A 15,804-nucleotide genomic window follows, 5' to 3' on the forward strand; every position below is an offset into this window, starting at 1 on the left:
GATAAGTGGAGAAGAGAGAGAAAAAGGAGGAGGGGGAGAGACGAGAGTACAAAGGATGAAGGGCAGGAAGAGAGAGGGAGCAAAGAAGAGAAAGACAAAGAAAATTGTAAGTTCTAGATCATGAGAAACTCGAGTACATGCATTCTCACTAATGCTTTCCCCCTGTTCCAATGCCCTAATAGGCCTCATATCCTTAAGTATAATTTGTGATATTTCTCCCAGGCCCACTGCAATGATTTTCAACTAGACTGTGGACATTTAAGCACTCGTAATTCTTATTATTGGTTTAAATTATTCATTATGGAACATGTATAAATGATAAACTCAGAGGTGCTAATTTAAACTATAACATGTTCAGAAAAACTTTAAATTATCTAAATGTACTCCAACACTAAAACCCCTTAGATGGCACATGTCTCATAGGGGTCCTGAAGTCAGTAGATACATTTTTCTAGGATCACTGCAATTTTGTTGAATGCACTCCTAAACAAGATATGTAGAGTGTTTTCTGTGGTTTTCATAGACTGTGCATGTTATCAAGAACAAAAATGCTGATAGCTTAAAATCATTTCCTACAGACTCACATAGTCTTAAATGACACGTAAATATCAGAATAATAAAAACAAAAATCAAGAAAATGTTTTGTCCAAATAACTCCTCCTAATATTATAGGAAAAGTATTTCCTCTGAGAGTTTTTGGCAAGAGAGGGAATCACCACTTTATCTGGTTTCCCTAATAAAACTGTAGGGATAATTTCCCTACCATAAAATTCAAATTTCTTTAAAAATATGATGTTTCAACAAAGTTGAAGGCAAAAATACTAATACATTTTTAGAAACCCATTCATATTTAGCATGGAAGATGACCTCAATCTTTTTATTTTAGCTCTTATCTCATGCTTTTGTTGTTTCCACACGGCTTCCTTGAAACAGAATCCACAAGCTAAACAACTTACCTACTGAAGTATATAATCCAAGGGTTTTTAATATAACCAGAGTTGTGCAGTCATCACCACAATCAATTTTTGTCACTCCCAAAATAAGCCCTATACCCATTAGCAGTCACTTTCCATTCCTCCCCCACTGTAGCCCCTAAGCCTTTGGCAAACACTAATCTACTTTGTCTCTACAGATCTGTTTTTTTTTTTTTTTTTTTTTTTTTTTTAAGACAGCGTCTCACTTTGATACCCAGGCTGGAGTGCAGTGGTGCAATCACAGCTCACTTCAGCCTCGACATCCTGGGGTCAGATGATCCTACCACATCAGTTATGTGCCACCATACCTGGCTAATATTTGTTATTTTTGTGGTAGAAGTGGGGTTTTTGCCATGCTGCCCAGGCTGGTCTCTAATGATCTGCCCTCCTCAGCCTACCCAAGTGCTAGGATTATAGGTGTGAGCCACCATGCCCAGCAAGATCTGCCTTTTCATATAAATGGAATCCTACCATCTGTAGCCTATTATGATTGGCTTCTTTCACTTAGCATAATGTTCTCAAGGTTTATCCATGTTGTAGTATGTGTCAGTACTTCATTCATTTATTGCTATATAATATTCCACTGTACAGATATGCCACATTTTATTTATTCATTGGTCAGTTGATGGCTGTTTGGGTTGTTTATACTTTTTGGTTACTATGAATAATGTTACTATAAACATGTGTGTACAGGTTTTTATTACTCTTAGGTATATACCTAGGTGAGGAATTGCTGGGTTATATTGTTAACTGTCAACCTTTCGAAAAACTGCCAGACTCTTACAAAGCAGCTTTCCATACTGTCTGAAATTTTAGTTATTTTTCCTCACACCTGATTTCAGCTGGGTTCCTGAGGTACCACTAATTAACTTCCTATTATATCAACCTATGTAGGGGTATGCTTTATGCTTATATTACCTTCTGCCTCCACTAAGATAATCTCCATCCTTCTCTTTTTCCTCTAAGTAAGCGTATATTTGCAGATAAAAGAAAAACACAGAATGTTTATTTACTACTTAGTAAAGGACTTTAGAATAGTTTTGAGAGTTCTTCATTCCATAAATTTCAGTGACTGTACTAATTTTGTAGGTCAAACTACATTTTCTTTGTGAAAAACAGACGGCAGATATGAGAACAATATTCCAATGTCAAGAGTATGTTTAATCTTCTTCAATATTCACCTGATATCATTTTTTCCTGCATTAAGAGATTCATACTGGATATTTTGGCAAGCATTAAAAGTGAATCTCAAACACTTAAAAAAACGTCAGTTGAAGAAGTAGAAAAAATTTAAATGGCTTAAAAATGTAATATGTTACAGACTTTTTTTCCTGTTTGGAGTAAAAAATTTGTAGACTGGGTGCATGGAAAATACTGAAGTCAGAAAACACACCTTCAGGATTGAAAGATCGCATACATTTAATTTTATCTTCCCTCCCTGGTACCAAAGAAACAGATTCTAATTTCCTTTCATTAATATACATTTTTGAGGAGTTGCTAAACTATTTTAAAGCGAAAAAAATTCCCCCATTTAAAAATCGTTTGTAACGTATCTATTGAACCCCTATGTGGATTAAAATATCAGTAATTCTCATCCATAGACTATGATATAAAAATCTAGAATAAAGTCTCAATGTGAAGAGTATAGTCATACATGAAATGAATTTTCCATCATGGAATCAGGCCTCTTCTGAGTACAAGTAACAGAAAATCTGACCTAAACTGACTTAGGGAAAAAGAAAACTTAATGATTCCCATTATCCAAAATTCTAAGAACAGCTAGTTTTAAGAATTGCTTGGTAGGACTAGATGACATTATCAAGGTCCATTTTCTCAGTCTCTTAGTGCCATCCTTTGCTGGCTCCCTATTTTGAGAAGTTCTCACCTTATTGCAGTGACAAATGTGGTTTTGTTTATATCCTTTTATTCTTACATCCAGTGGTAAGGCTTTGTCCCAGAAATCACTGCAAATTCTCACTGTGAATCACTGTTTCTAAATGGGTCAAGTGCCCATTTATGAACCAGTCACCGTGACCAGGGATTCTGCATTCTCAAAAGTACTGATTGGTTTAGCCTTAATAATGTTCTCTATACACGATGCCAAGGACGGAGTCAGTAACACACAAATATATGGGCTTAGAAAGAAATTACGGTATACTTCCAAAATAAGGGGAATGGATATACTTCCAAGATAAAAGGGAAGGGATGCTGATCCTCGTAATATAGGAAACATGCACTAAAATGCCATTGCAATACAAGAAAAAAAATTAAAAAGCAGAAATTAAATCAATAAGAAAATTTTGGTAAGATTCAATAATCTTTAAAAAAATTTAAAAAGCATTATTGAGGAGCTGATGTGCAAAACAGAATGCTTAAGGTATACTTTTTAATAAAATTTAACTTGTGTATACACTCACGAACTATGATAATTAACATAATGAAGATCTCTCTTTACCTAAAATGTTTCTCTGCCCATTTATAATCTTTCAAATCTCTCCCACTCAGGCAATCACTAACCTATTTTCTATGTGTTTGCACTTTCTAGAATTTTGAGTTGAAGCATACAGTATGTACTTTGGCTTCACTCAGCATAATTACTTTGCAATTCATCTATGTTGGGTATATTAATACTTTTTATTGCTGAGTAATAATCCATTGCATGGACATAGCACAATGTATTTAGCCCTTCATCTGTTGACCGATATTTGATTTATTCTGAGGTTTGACTGCTATGAATGCTGTTGCTCTGTTCAAATCTTTGAATAGACATATACTTCCACTTTTCTTAGGTAAAAGAACGGGTAAGTGGAATGGCTGGGTCACATGGAAGATGCATGTTTAACATTTTAGAAAACCACTAAACTCTTTTCAAAAGTGATTCTACCATTTTACATTCCAAACAGCAGTGTTTGAGAGCTCCATTTGTTCCATATGTTTGCCAACATCTGGTATGGTCAGTCTTCAATTAAAGGATTTCAATAGCTATGTAGTGATATCACACTGTGCTTTCAATCCGCACATTCCCAGTGACTAATAACGTTGAGTGCCTTTTCACATGCTTACTTGCCATTCATCTTGTATGATGTATCTGTTCAATATTTTGGCCCAAAAAAAATTTATGTATTTGATTATTATATTATTGAGTTCTGAGGGTTCTTTATACATTCTGGATACTAGTCCTTTATCAAATAGTGATTTATAAATGTTTTCTCCAAGTCTGTGGCTTTTCATTGTCACAACACTGCCTTTCTAAGAACATAATTTCTTAATTTTGATGAAGTATGATTTATCAGTTTTCTCTTTTGGTGTCACATGCAAGAAATCTTTGCCTAACCCAGCCTTACAAAATGTTTCCTTTATGTTATCTGCTAGAAGTTTCAGAGTTTCAGGTTTTACATTTAGGTCCATGATCCATTTTAAGTAAATTCTGATACAAGGCTGTGTTAGTTTCCTACAGCTGCTGTAATGAAATTACCACAAATTTGGTGGTAATGCATTCTGTCACAGTTCTGAGGCCAGAAGACCAAATTCAAGGTGTCAGCAGGGCCATTCCCCATCCAGAGGCTCTGAGGGAGAACCTATTTCTTGCTTCTTCCAGCTTCCAGTGGCTGCCAGAATGCTCTAGCATTCCTCGGCTTGTGGCCTTTTAAACTCCATCTTCACATAAGCTGCTTCTCCTCTTTGTGCTTGTAACTGCACTCTGCCTCTCTCTTATAAGGGACACTGCAATTAGATTTAGGGTCCACCCCAGATAATTCAGGAAAATTTTTCCATGTAAAGATCCTCATTATAATCACTTCTGCAAAGACTCTTTGTCTTCATAAGGTTCTATTTTTATGTTCCAGGGATTGAAACTGGATATCTTTGGGTGGCCACTATTTAGGCTATCATAAAGGCAAAAATGAATACTCAACTGTTTTTGCGCCATTTGTTGAAAAGATATCTTTTCTCCATCAAATTATCTCTGCATTTTGTATTACCTCTTCATTGAAATATCTCTGACTAAAATTAACTGACCATATGTGTCTGAGTCTCTAACTGGACTCTTTATTCTGATCTATGGATCTATTTGTCAGAATTGGTGCCAATACCACATTGTCTTGATTACTGTAGCTTTACTGACCATCTTTATTTTCTTTTCTGTGAATTAACTGTTCATATCTTTTGTCTGCTTTCCTTTTGTATAATTTGTTTGCTTTTTTATTAAATGATAGTTCTTTGTTCTAGATTTTAATATTCATGTATTATGCATGAGTCACATATCTTTTCTCAGTCTGTTGCTTTATCTTTTACCAAAAGTAGGTCATAAAGAAATTTCACATTTTGTAATGATCAAATTCATCGATCCTTTCTCTTATATTTTTGCCTTCTGGATCTTAAGAAGCCTTCTCAACCTTGAGAATATAGATATTTTCTTCTTGTAAGTATAGGATGATTAAATGTTTGTCTATTTTGTTTACTAATGCAATGATGCCACCTCTTTTTACTGCTTCATGATATATCTTGATATCCGGTTGGGTACCTTTTACTTTGGCTCTTTTTGTGCATTTATTCTTTCTTACCAATTCTAGAAGGCCTTCCTTCTCTTTGCTTTATTACTTCTATACTTCCATCATTAGGCCTTTTTTTTTTTTTTTTTTACCAGCTCACCTATTATTACCTGTTCAGTAAGACACATTTACTACTAAGAAGTAACTAGAATATTCTTCCAGTAATAATAAGTGATGAGTAAAAGTTTTGCCTTCTTATATGACTTGCCATACATAAACTTACCATTTGTTCTTTTCTGTAGTTAATAACACAAAATGTCTGAAATTCCTGTGTAATGATGGTTTAACTTGTTCTGTACAGTCATTTCCCTTTTATGTAGAAATGTGATGAATGTACTTTAAGAGTATTTTTGTTTTAACACTGTTAACCATTCCTAATTTCTTGACACTTTGATTCTTTTTTCTAACTCTTCCCATTGGCAACTACTCTACCTGACTCTTGTGGGTAGTCTCCAAAGTTCCAGCTTTGGTCAGACTTCCTTAGCAGGAAAGCAACCACTCTATGCTACCCTCTCCTCTTTTTTTCCCTAAAAAGAAATTTTACCTGAAAATAATTAGAATGTAAATTGTCTCCTTATTCTTAGTAATACATTATCCTTAATACTGAAAAAATCATGCTAAGGTACATAGTTGATGCTTAAATGTGTTAAAAGAGCAAATATTGTTAAATGACTCTTATATGCAAAACACATAAAATACTACTTTATTACTATCATACACATTTTATAAATTCCTATTTATAACATGATAAAAATCAACAAAAATACAAGATACTACATTCTTAGCACTTGTAGTATATACCTCAATGTTCTAAGTATATGTATCTTAGAACATTGTTTAAGCTGAGTTAAATGTTTATGGAATCCCTGAAGCATTTCAAGAAAATAGCTTGAAATCACTGCTCTAGGCCTATTCATCTTTTAAAATACGTCAACATGCAACAACATTTAGGATTAATTATCCTGAGAGCTTTCAATTCAACATTAATCATGCAAAAAAATCACATGCACAAAGAATACTGATTACTAATATTTGCAATATATACATAGTCATGGTTAATTAAGCACCACATTTTTATTATACATTTTTCTTACATTCCCTAAGAAGATATTTATTATCTTTGGGGAAAATTTTAGCGAAAATGTAGGTCTACTTTCCCATAATAAAGATTTTTAATAATTCACTATTTAAATGGTCTTTTGTTTCATGAAGTTTTACAACAATACTAAAAAGTTCTGGAAATATTACTGTTTGGTTTTTGGTTACTATACAGTTTTCTATGTCTATGATCTCATGACGTTTGGTACCTAGTCTCTCTTTCCTATTAGGACTCCAATTGTCAACACCAGTTCTCAGGACCTTTCCTAACTTTTTACCTAGCACCCCAATACTCTCTAGGAAACTGCATTCTGACAAAGGGTTTAGAACATGTATGTAACCCTCATCTCTTTTCCTCCTCTCTGTCTCTCAAACATTCATTCATTAAAATTTAGTTGAGTCAAATACTTGCCCAGACAGGCAAAAGATATGTTAGCAAAAATATTTCCTATCTTATATTTCTTATCTTAATCTTCTGCCTCTTAAATTAAGGTCTTAACTTCCTTATTAAAATATAAAATCCAACTTGAGGTTTATATAAGATACATATCTTGAAATGTTATAAAAAGTAATAAAACTTTCCAGGTACATACATACTAAAACAAACCTGGAAAGGTAAGTTTGAAAAAACAAAATTTGTGGCAAAAAAGTGTAACATATAAACAGGATTATTTTGTTTAAATTGTTAGAAAAATAAAGAGAGCTACAAGGATAAACTATAATTTGTCCTTGTGTGGTAGATTGTTCCATCAGTGGCCCTCAATGAATCATACCACCCGCTATCTGCCAGCTTGTGTAGTCCTCTCATACTGATTCTAGACTTGGCCATGTGATTTGCTTTGTCCAATGGAATATTAGTAAACATGATAGATGTACAGGATCGATAAGCTCTTGCATATTGGAGCTTGCTCTCTTAGGATGTTTTCTCTACTATGGAAAGAACACCCGTCTAGCCTACTGGAGGCTGAGAGGCCCTGTAGAGCAGAGACAGCCAACTCACTGAATTGTGAAAATAATAAATGTCCTTGTTTTAAACCACTGAGTTTTGGTGTGGCTTGTTTCGCAGTGATGGATAATGTGAAATCTTATCTCTCTCTGTCTATGTCTGTGGCAGAGCAACTGGCTGAAAGTTACATAAAGCTGCACTTAATTTGAAAATAATAATTGAAGTCTCTCAGTAAACTTAAAAAATATTAGGCCTGCTGTCCTCTAACATTTCTCCCTCCATGTAGACTCAGTTATTCAATCCATTTAAATACATATGTACAATACTCAACATTTAACTATTATCCTGTACATTTTATAGGTATAGACTATAGCAACTTATCAATGAACAGAGTACACAATAAATATTTTTATTTTTAAACACTGAATTGTACATCTTTCATATAAAACATGAGATTCTAGCCTATTTTAAAAAGTATACTTGCTAGTACTATCTTTTTTTTACAGAAACCAATGTTCTCTAAATCTGCAGTTTCATTCCATAGCTTTAGAGAATCATAATCTCTTGAATATATTTCCAATGTTATTTAAAAAATAAAAAATCATACAAGATATATTTAGCACATTAAAACTTAAGAGGTTATAGTATATTGTCCAGACCTCCAGGTACCACTGAAAACTTTTCCAGTACAAAGAAGCCAATATGTTAGAATAATTAATTCTCTGTATTGACTTTTATTAAAAAGAGGTTTCTGGTAGTAAGAACAAATAATCTCTCATTTGTTGCCTGAAATCCTAAAATAGGATCATTGGTTTCCAGGCTTGCTACTTGCTGCTTAGCAACCTGTCCTACTTGCCTGCCTTCCTTTCTGTTGTAAAGTACAGTGGACATGGGAGCAGGCTGACGATAGATGAATACTCGACGAAGGCACTCACAAAGGGCTGCATAGGAGTAATTTGGAGCACAGGCAAAAAATTTTTTGTCTCTCTTTGATGCTTGGACATAGCCTGCCAAGAATATGAGACAAACAAAAGAAAAACTATATATTAAACAGAAGGGGAAAAATCATGATTTAACATTTAATATTTTGCAATGTTTATTACAAATTAAAATGCCCAAGTAAAATATATACCGTAAGGTATATAATTCTGAATCATTAATGATTAGCCACAATCAGTCTCTCCCAACTGGTACAAAAATACAACTTTAATTCTTAAGGAACAAAACAGATATGGCTTTCTCTCTTCAAGAAAAGCATAATATAGTTTCATTTAATTTCCATGAATAATTCGAACACTAAAATTCTAAAATCTAAAACACTAACTACATGACAAATTTCTTTAAGTGCCAATTTAATATTTAGCTTCATGAATTACAGATATGGCATCACAGAATCATTTTTTTCCTCTTAAATAAATTGGAAAATGTGTATAGGATACCATCATAAAGTTATTTTAGGTTTCTGTTCATAATGTATCCCTGAATGTACTAGTATTTGTGATGCATTCTCTTATTATCCCTAAAATGTTAGTGATATTTTTACACAACAATACCAACACTGTAACCGGATTTTGTTGTACTTTCAGCCCCCAGAAGTAGAATGTTGACTACTGTAACCTAAAAAATAATTTCAAGTCTCTAAACTGAAAAAATCCTTAAACTTATCTTAATTCATGTACACATTTAAAAAGTATCTTTTTGGATTAAAACAACATTTATGTTCCGAAATATAAATTATGATTTTCAGATTGTGACATGGTTAGTACATGTTAGGTATTTAAGATCATGTAAAATAAAAATATAGGCCGGGCGCAGTGGCTCACGCCTGTAATTCCAGCACTTTGGGAGGCCGAGGTGGGCGGATCATGAGGTCAGGAGATCAAGACCATCCTGGCTAACATGGTGAAACCCCGTCTCTACTAAAAATACAAAAAATAATTAGCCGGGCGTGGTGGCACGCACCTCTAGTCCCAGCTACTCGGGAGGATGAGGCAGGAGAATGGCGTGAACCCGGCGGCGAAGCTTGCAGTGAGCGCAGATCGCGCCACTGCACTCCAGCCTGGGCGACAGAGCGAGACTCCGTTTCAAAAAAAAAAAAAACAAAAACACTAATTAAAATTGAGATCTCATCAAACAATGAATAAGCAAAAAAAAAAAAAAAAAAAACACTAATTAAAATTGAGATCTCATCAAACAATGAATAAGCAAAGGAGCTACTGAGCACATGCAGATCAATATTGTTTTTAATTAAGCAGGGTTTGAAGTGGGAAAAGTGAAGATTTAGATACCTATTTAAATAGTTTAAAGTTGCTATCCAGGCTAACCTTGACAGAATAATGTATATATTTCAAGAGTACATATCTAATGTAACGTTGATTTAACTTAGAATTAAGCATAGACTTCCTCTATAATAGGGGATCTGGGGATACAAATAGAAGATCTGAGCATCTAAAGATAATATGATAGAGCTTTCTTCTGACTAAAGTATAGATAATTAAAAAATAGCATTATAGTAGGGAGGCTAAAAATTATATGGTTAAATTAGTCAACCAAACTTTGTACTTCAGGTCATAAAAATCCATTTGGTGTCTGAACCAGTTTAGCAGCCTGTATTATTAACTACAAGGGATAATTAATAAATTTCTTCTACTATTAGGGTTGTGCATATATAGCCATCAAAATACATACTTTCACTTCTTGCTGCCAGTTTAAAATAACCTTTCAATAAAGCAATAACTGTGGCTAATTCACATAAAAAATTTCTGTCACACAATACTAATGCATTTTGACAAAAAAATCAATGATTGCATACATCTACAATTAAGTAGTTTAAACATTTTCAAGCCCTAATTTTAAAACTGATTTTTTTTCCTTTTATCCTACCAAATAAATTTAATTTCTGCTTATCACCGCTTTCCATAAGTGTTTTCATTATAATGGCTCTCTTTTGTCTTAATTTTGACAAAAGATGTCTCCTAATGTGCATTATACCTTAGGGGAATTCTATGATGTTTTTGAAGATTACTCTGAAGAAACTTGAATACAAGTTCCATGTAGGGTATTATCAAGCTCCTTGTTCAGACTCCAGTATTATATGGTTTACAGAATTAGAAAAAGCAAATGACTTATTAGAATAATTCAAATGGTTAGATAACCACTTTCATTTCTATTCTGTCTTGATCTTCTGTATAAGCATAAAAACAGATTAGTCTAAATGTTCCAACAGTGCTAACACTCATCCGCTAGTACAAGAAAACAAATCATAGCACAAATCAATCTAAATGTAATCAGGACAGCTCAAATTAAAAAGAAAAAAAAAGGAATGAACTTTAAATGAATGATGACTATAGTTCTGATTTCATGGAAAATGTCAAAGAGTTTGCTTTATACCTAAAGCATTGAAAGTTGCGATGTGCTCCCACATATCATCTTGTTTGCTGGAGTGTGGTTGCCAGAGTAGGGCATCAACATCATGGCGTAAACAGAAGCAGGGCATTTCTTTAGGATCCACTATGACAGAGAAAAGGTACTGGTTGCTTCCAAGATTCACCTAAAAAGTGATTTAAAAAAAAATTTTTTTACCCAACAACACATTAATAATACAACAATAACAATGGCAGAGGCTGACAGCCAGCATTAAGTGTCAGCAACTGTTTCATACTTTTTATATGCTTAATCTGATTGACTCCTCATAATATCCCTGAGATAAATTTGCTACTGTTACGTTCATTTTAAAGCTGAGGAAAGTGATGCACAAGGCATTTAGGTAACTTGTCGATGATCAGCCTGGCAATAAGTCATAGAGCTGAAATTTGGATCCAGAGTCTAATATGTTCTTAATCACCATGCGATATACTACCTCTTACCTGTTAGTAAATGGTTTAAAACATGATATAAAGCAGGGGTCCCCAGTCACTGAGCCGCAGACTGGTACCAGTCAGTGGCCTTTTAGGAACTGGGCCACACAGCAGGAGATGAGCAGCAGGAAAGGGAGCATTACAGCCTGAGCCCCACCTCCTGTCAGATCAGCAGCAGAATTAGATTCTCATAGCAGCGCGAACACTATTGTGAAATGCACATGCAAGGGATCTAGGCTGTGTGCTCCCTATGAGAATCTAACTAATACCTGATGATCTGAGGTGGAACAGTTTCATCTTGAAACCATCCACCAAGCTCCCATAGGCCCATGGAAAAACTGTCTTCCACAAAACTGGTCCCTGGTGCCAAAAAGGTTGGGGACTGCTGATATAAAGCACCAATTTTATAAGCAGACTATTTTTAAACCATAGAATATACACATGAAGTTTACTAATGCTTACTTGTAATAATCACTAGGAATAATGACACTACCAGAATTTATGAGCACACTCTACATGCCAGGCATTTTATAAATATTAATCTTCTCAACAACACACAAGGTTATTATTATCTTCATTTAAAGGATGAAAAGAACAGGCTTGGAGAGCTTGAGTAACTTGTCCTAGGCTAAAGAGAAATATCACAATGCTGGAATTCACACTCACATCTGTTTATAAATTATTTAACATATTGCTTAATTAAGGTATCAATGTCAATATGTCAATAATGTCAACATTTGTTATTGTAACACATCAATAATTGTTATTGCAATATTGATGCCTACAGAAATTCATTTTAATACAAAATTATCAAATTGAAACTTACTGAATTTCATTTATAGAAATACTTTTTCTAAATGAAGATATGTTGTAAGGATAGTCTTCTTTATGAGAAATGTTATTATCAGAGTTGAAAATATGAAACAGAATATCAACGAAAATCACATCGATGTAGAAAATATAAAATACGTGCAGTATTTAATAAATACTGAATTGATTCTACGAGTTTGCGAGCATACTGGAGAAGAGTAAAATGAAGAGTAAAAAGTAAGAAGTGGAGACCTGACCTGAATTCGATAGGGAAAGCTGTGAAGTGGCTCTCCAGCAAGAGGACCTATTATTGGTAAAGCTGTGACAACACAAGCTACTGGTCACAGGAGAATACAGGGTCGGAGCAACCCACCTTCTGCTCCCCCAGCAATGTCAGGGAAATAGGGCTTTTGAGTAGAGCCAGTGCTAGCTCTCTACAAAGCAAGGGGAGAAGGCCAGCACACAGAGACCACAGACTATTTCTTTTCTCTCCTTACTCCTGATGATCAGTGGATAGAAGAGGTTTATTTTCAGAGTCACCACTACCTAACTGGGCTTTTATTATTACAAGGTTTGATGGACCTTACACTGCTTCAGCTCTCTTCCCTGTACCCCAACTCTGATAGTCCATTTTTTTTTAACCAAGGGCTTTCACAGAAGAAAAACAACAGCTAAAATAAAAGTCAAAATAATATTTTCACAAAAACACACCTACTTTCATCAGCCAAGTGCCTAAAGAATGTACTGAATATTACGAGGATTGATATAACTGAATGATCTCTGGTCCATCCATACTTGAAGAGACAGCAGTGAGAAAAGAACAGAGGACCTTGAGCCACCAAGTGAAAGGTGACCACGACGGGAGATCAATCATGAAAATAAGAGGATGAGAATGAAGGTAGGTGCCTTATTATGAGTCCCTCACTCTGACTTAGATATCTGTTTCTTCACTTCAGCAGCCACTTACTTTACACATATTTCCATTATGACGATTGTGTCAAGTGTTGTTATTGTGTCAAGTGTTGTTAATTATGAAACTAGCAATTTCATACAGTTTCTCTTTGCCATACCTTTGACATGGCATTCTGTTTGGACTCCTTGTATTTTTTAACCTGATAAGATTCCCACTTATCCTCTAACACTCAATTCAACCATCAGTTGCTCCCAGAATTCTCCCACTCTCATGGCTATATGAGCTGCTTTAATTCTGAGAACCCCAGCATCATATATGTTACTCCTATCAAATTACTAATCATATTAGATGAATATTTTTGCATACCACCTGTGGCAGGCTGAATAATGTCCTCCAAAGATGTCCACATCTAAACCCCTTGGAACCTGTGAATAAGTTACCTATGGCAAAAGGGACTTTGTAGATGTGATTAAGTTCAAGGTCCTGGGATGGAGAGATTATCCTGGAATATGTGGGTGGGCTCAATGTATTAAAAAGAGTTCTTAGGGAGGGAGGAGGGCCACAGACACAGAAGGTGAGATAACAACAAAATCAAGGGGACACACAGAGATTATAAGATGATATACTGCTGGTTTTGAAGATGGAGGATGGGGCCATAAGCCAAGTAATGGAGGCAGCCTCCAGAAGTTAGAAAAGGCAAGGAAATGGATTCTCCCCTAGAGCCTCCAGAATGAATGTAGTCCCTACAAATCATTTTAGGACTTCTGACCTCCCAAACCGTAAGAGAATAAATCTGTGTTGTTTTCAACCACTAAACTTGTAGCAATTTGTTGCAGCAACATCAGCAACCTAACATACCACCCATCTCACAATGCTAATTCTTCTTGAGAACTAGAAGTCTGCCTTTTTTTCTCCATATTGTAGAGAAATTTTTTTTTAATGAATGTTATGTAAAAAGTGATTATTTTTGTAATATCTTCACCAAGGCTAATCTATCTTTAGATTTGGGACTTATCTATTTTACAGTTAGAATAACTGGCTGAAGATTCTGTAAGGCAAAAATCTCATAATTAGGTTCTTAACCTAACGGAAGGTAATTAGGGTCAAGAGCTTCTAGATTTTAAGTACATAGTTCTCTGTGCCTTTTAGTTCTCACTTCCAGAAATCTTGGTTTCTCAACAATTTCCCCCTATACCTTTCCAATGTTTGAAAAAAAAAAAGTCCAAATTGCCTTAAATGGCATTTTGAAAGCTTTTCATCAACTGACCCCAGCATACTTTTCAATATTCACTATTACTTTGCTTAAAACATAACATTTAGGAAAACTGGATCGCAATTTACAAAACTGTCTCCCCTATTTCCCCATTCCTTTATTCATGTTTTTTTTTTAACCCATTGCATATCCTGTCCATTATATACGTTATGCCATATGTGAATGGCATCTTCTCCTCCAAGAAGTTTTCCCTAATGCTAATAAAAAGAAATCATGTATTGCAACTAGTTATTTATACCTTTCCCATAGAGTCTGTCTCTTCATTTCACTTATATGCTCTTTGAGGATGATAGCTATCACTTTGGGTAGGATATTTAAACCATTTTATTCACCTTATAAATACGGTAATAATAATACTCACTTCACAATTGTTATGACAAGTAAACAATATATTTCAAAGCTTGGCACTTAGAAAGAACTTAATAAGTGTTCACGTTGATAATTACCTGTCTAGGAAAGCCCTTAATAAGTATTAATGTTAATTATTACCCTTCCAGCATTCTTAAAATATTTTGTTTTGTATATTAATGGCATTTCAAATTTTAAGAATGAGATGAGTAACACTAACAGGAAAGCACAGCAGCTTTCAAGCAATATTCCTGTAGCTCACAGTTCTTATACAATTTTATGTCTCAGAAATGTGTAAACAGCTATAAAAATAACATACAGTTATTCCGACTTAATCCCAGCATATTGGAGACAAATTTCTATACTCTTGCACCATTTCAAAAATGAGAAATACAGAATTCATTGTTCTACTCGTCATTTTGTCATATAAACTCTATTTTTATCAGTGGTTACAAATGTATGCTTATTGCTTTCAATTTTGTATCTTCCTATAATGCATATATTCCTCAGTAAATGGATCTGCCCCTGAAAAGGGACAAAGTCATGGTTCAAATAAGATTTGGATTTTTAACATATACTCAAAACCAAGTATCTTAAAGTTTAAAGTCCAAAGTAAACAAACTAGTCAATTTTTTGATGGCAGTAACTACATATAATTTACAGTGAGACACAAGAATCCCATTAAAAAATGAGATATGTAAAGAATTGTGGTTTTTTTGTTTTGTTTTGAGATGGGGTCTCACTCTGTCACCCAGGCTGGTGTCCAGTGGCACATAAATGGCTCACAGTAGCCTTGACCTCCTGGGCTCAAGCAATCCTCCAGCCCCAGCCTCCTGAGTAGCTGGGACTATAGGCACACACCACCATGCCCAGGTAATTTTTAAATTTTCTTTTTTTTTTTTTTTTTGTAGAAATGAGAGGTCTCACCATGTTGCCCAGGTTGGTCCTGAACTCAACTCAAGCACTCCTCCTGCCTCAGCCTCCCAAAGTGCTAGTATTACAGGTGTGAGCCACTGGTGCCTGGCAAGAATTGTT

At 34.6% G+C, this 15,804-nt stretch overlaps 1 protein-coding gene across 1 annotated transcript in view; it reads right to left on the reverse strand.

The window, feature by feature from the left end:
- Nucleotides 1-6,204: 6,204 nt before the first annotated feature.
- Nucleotides 6,205-15,804, reverse strand: part of NUDCD1 (NudC domain containing 1) — a 91,673-nt gene continuing 82,073 nt past the window's right edge. The window contains exons 9-10 of the mRNA XM_028852868.2: nt 10,959-11,118; nt 6,205-8,575 (exon numbers count right to left, since the gene is read on the reverse strand). Coding sequence (XP_028708701.1) covers nt 8,283-8,575; nt 10,959-11,118 — 453 coding nt within the window. The 3' untranslated portion in view covers nt 6,205-8,282. The remainder of the gene's footprint in view (nt 8,576-10,958; nt 11,119-15,804) is intronic.

The sequence above is a fragment of the Macaca mulatta genome, chromosome 8, assembly GCF_049350105.2.
Source record: "Macaca mulatta isolate MMU2019108-1 chromosome 8, T2T-MMU8v2.0, whole genome shotgun sequence".
Taxonomy (NCBI): domain Eukaryota; kingdom Metazoa; phylum Chordata; class Mammalia; order Primates; family Cercopithecidae; genus Macaca; species Macaca mulatta.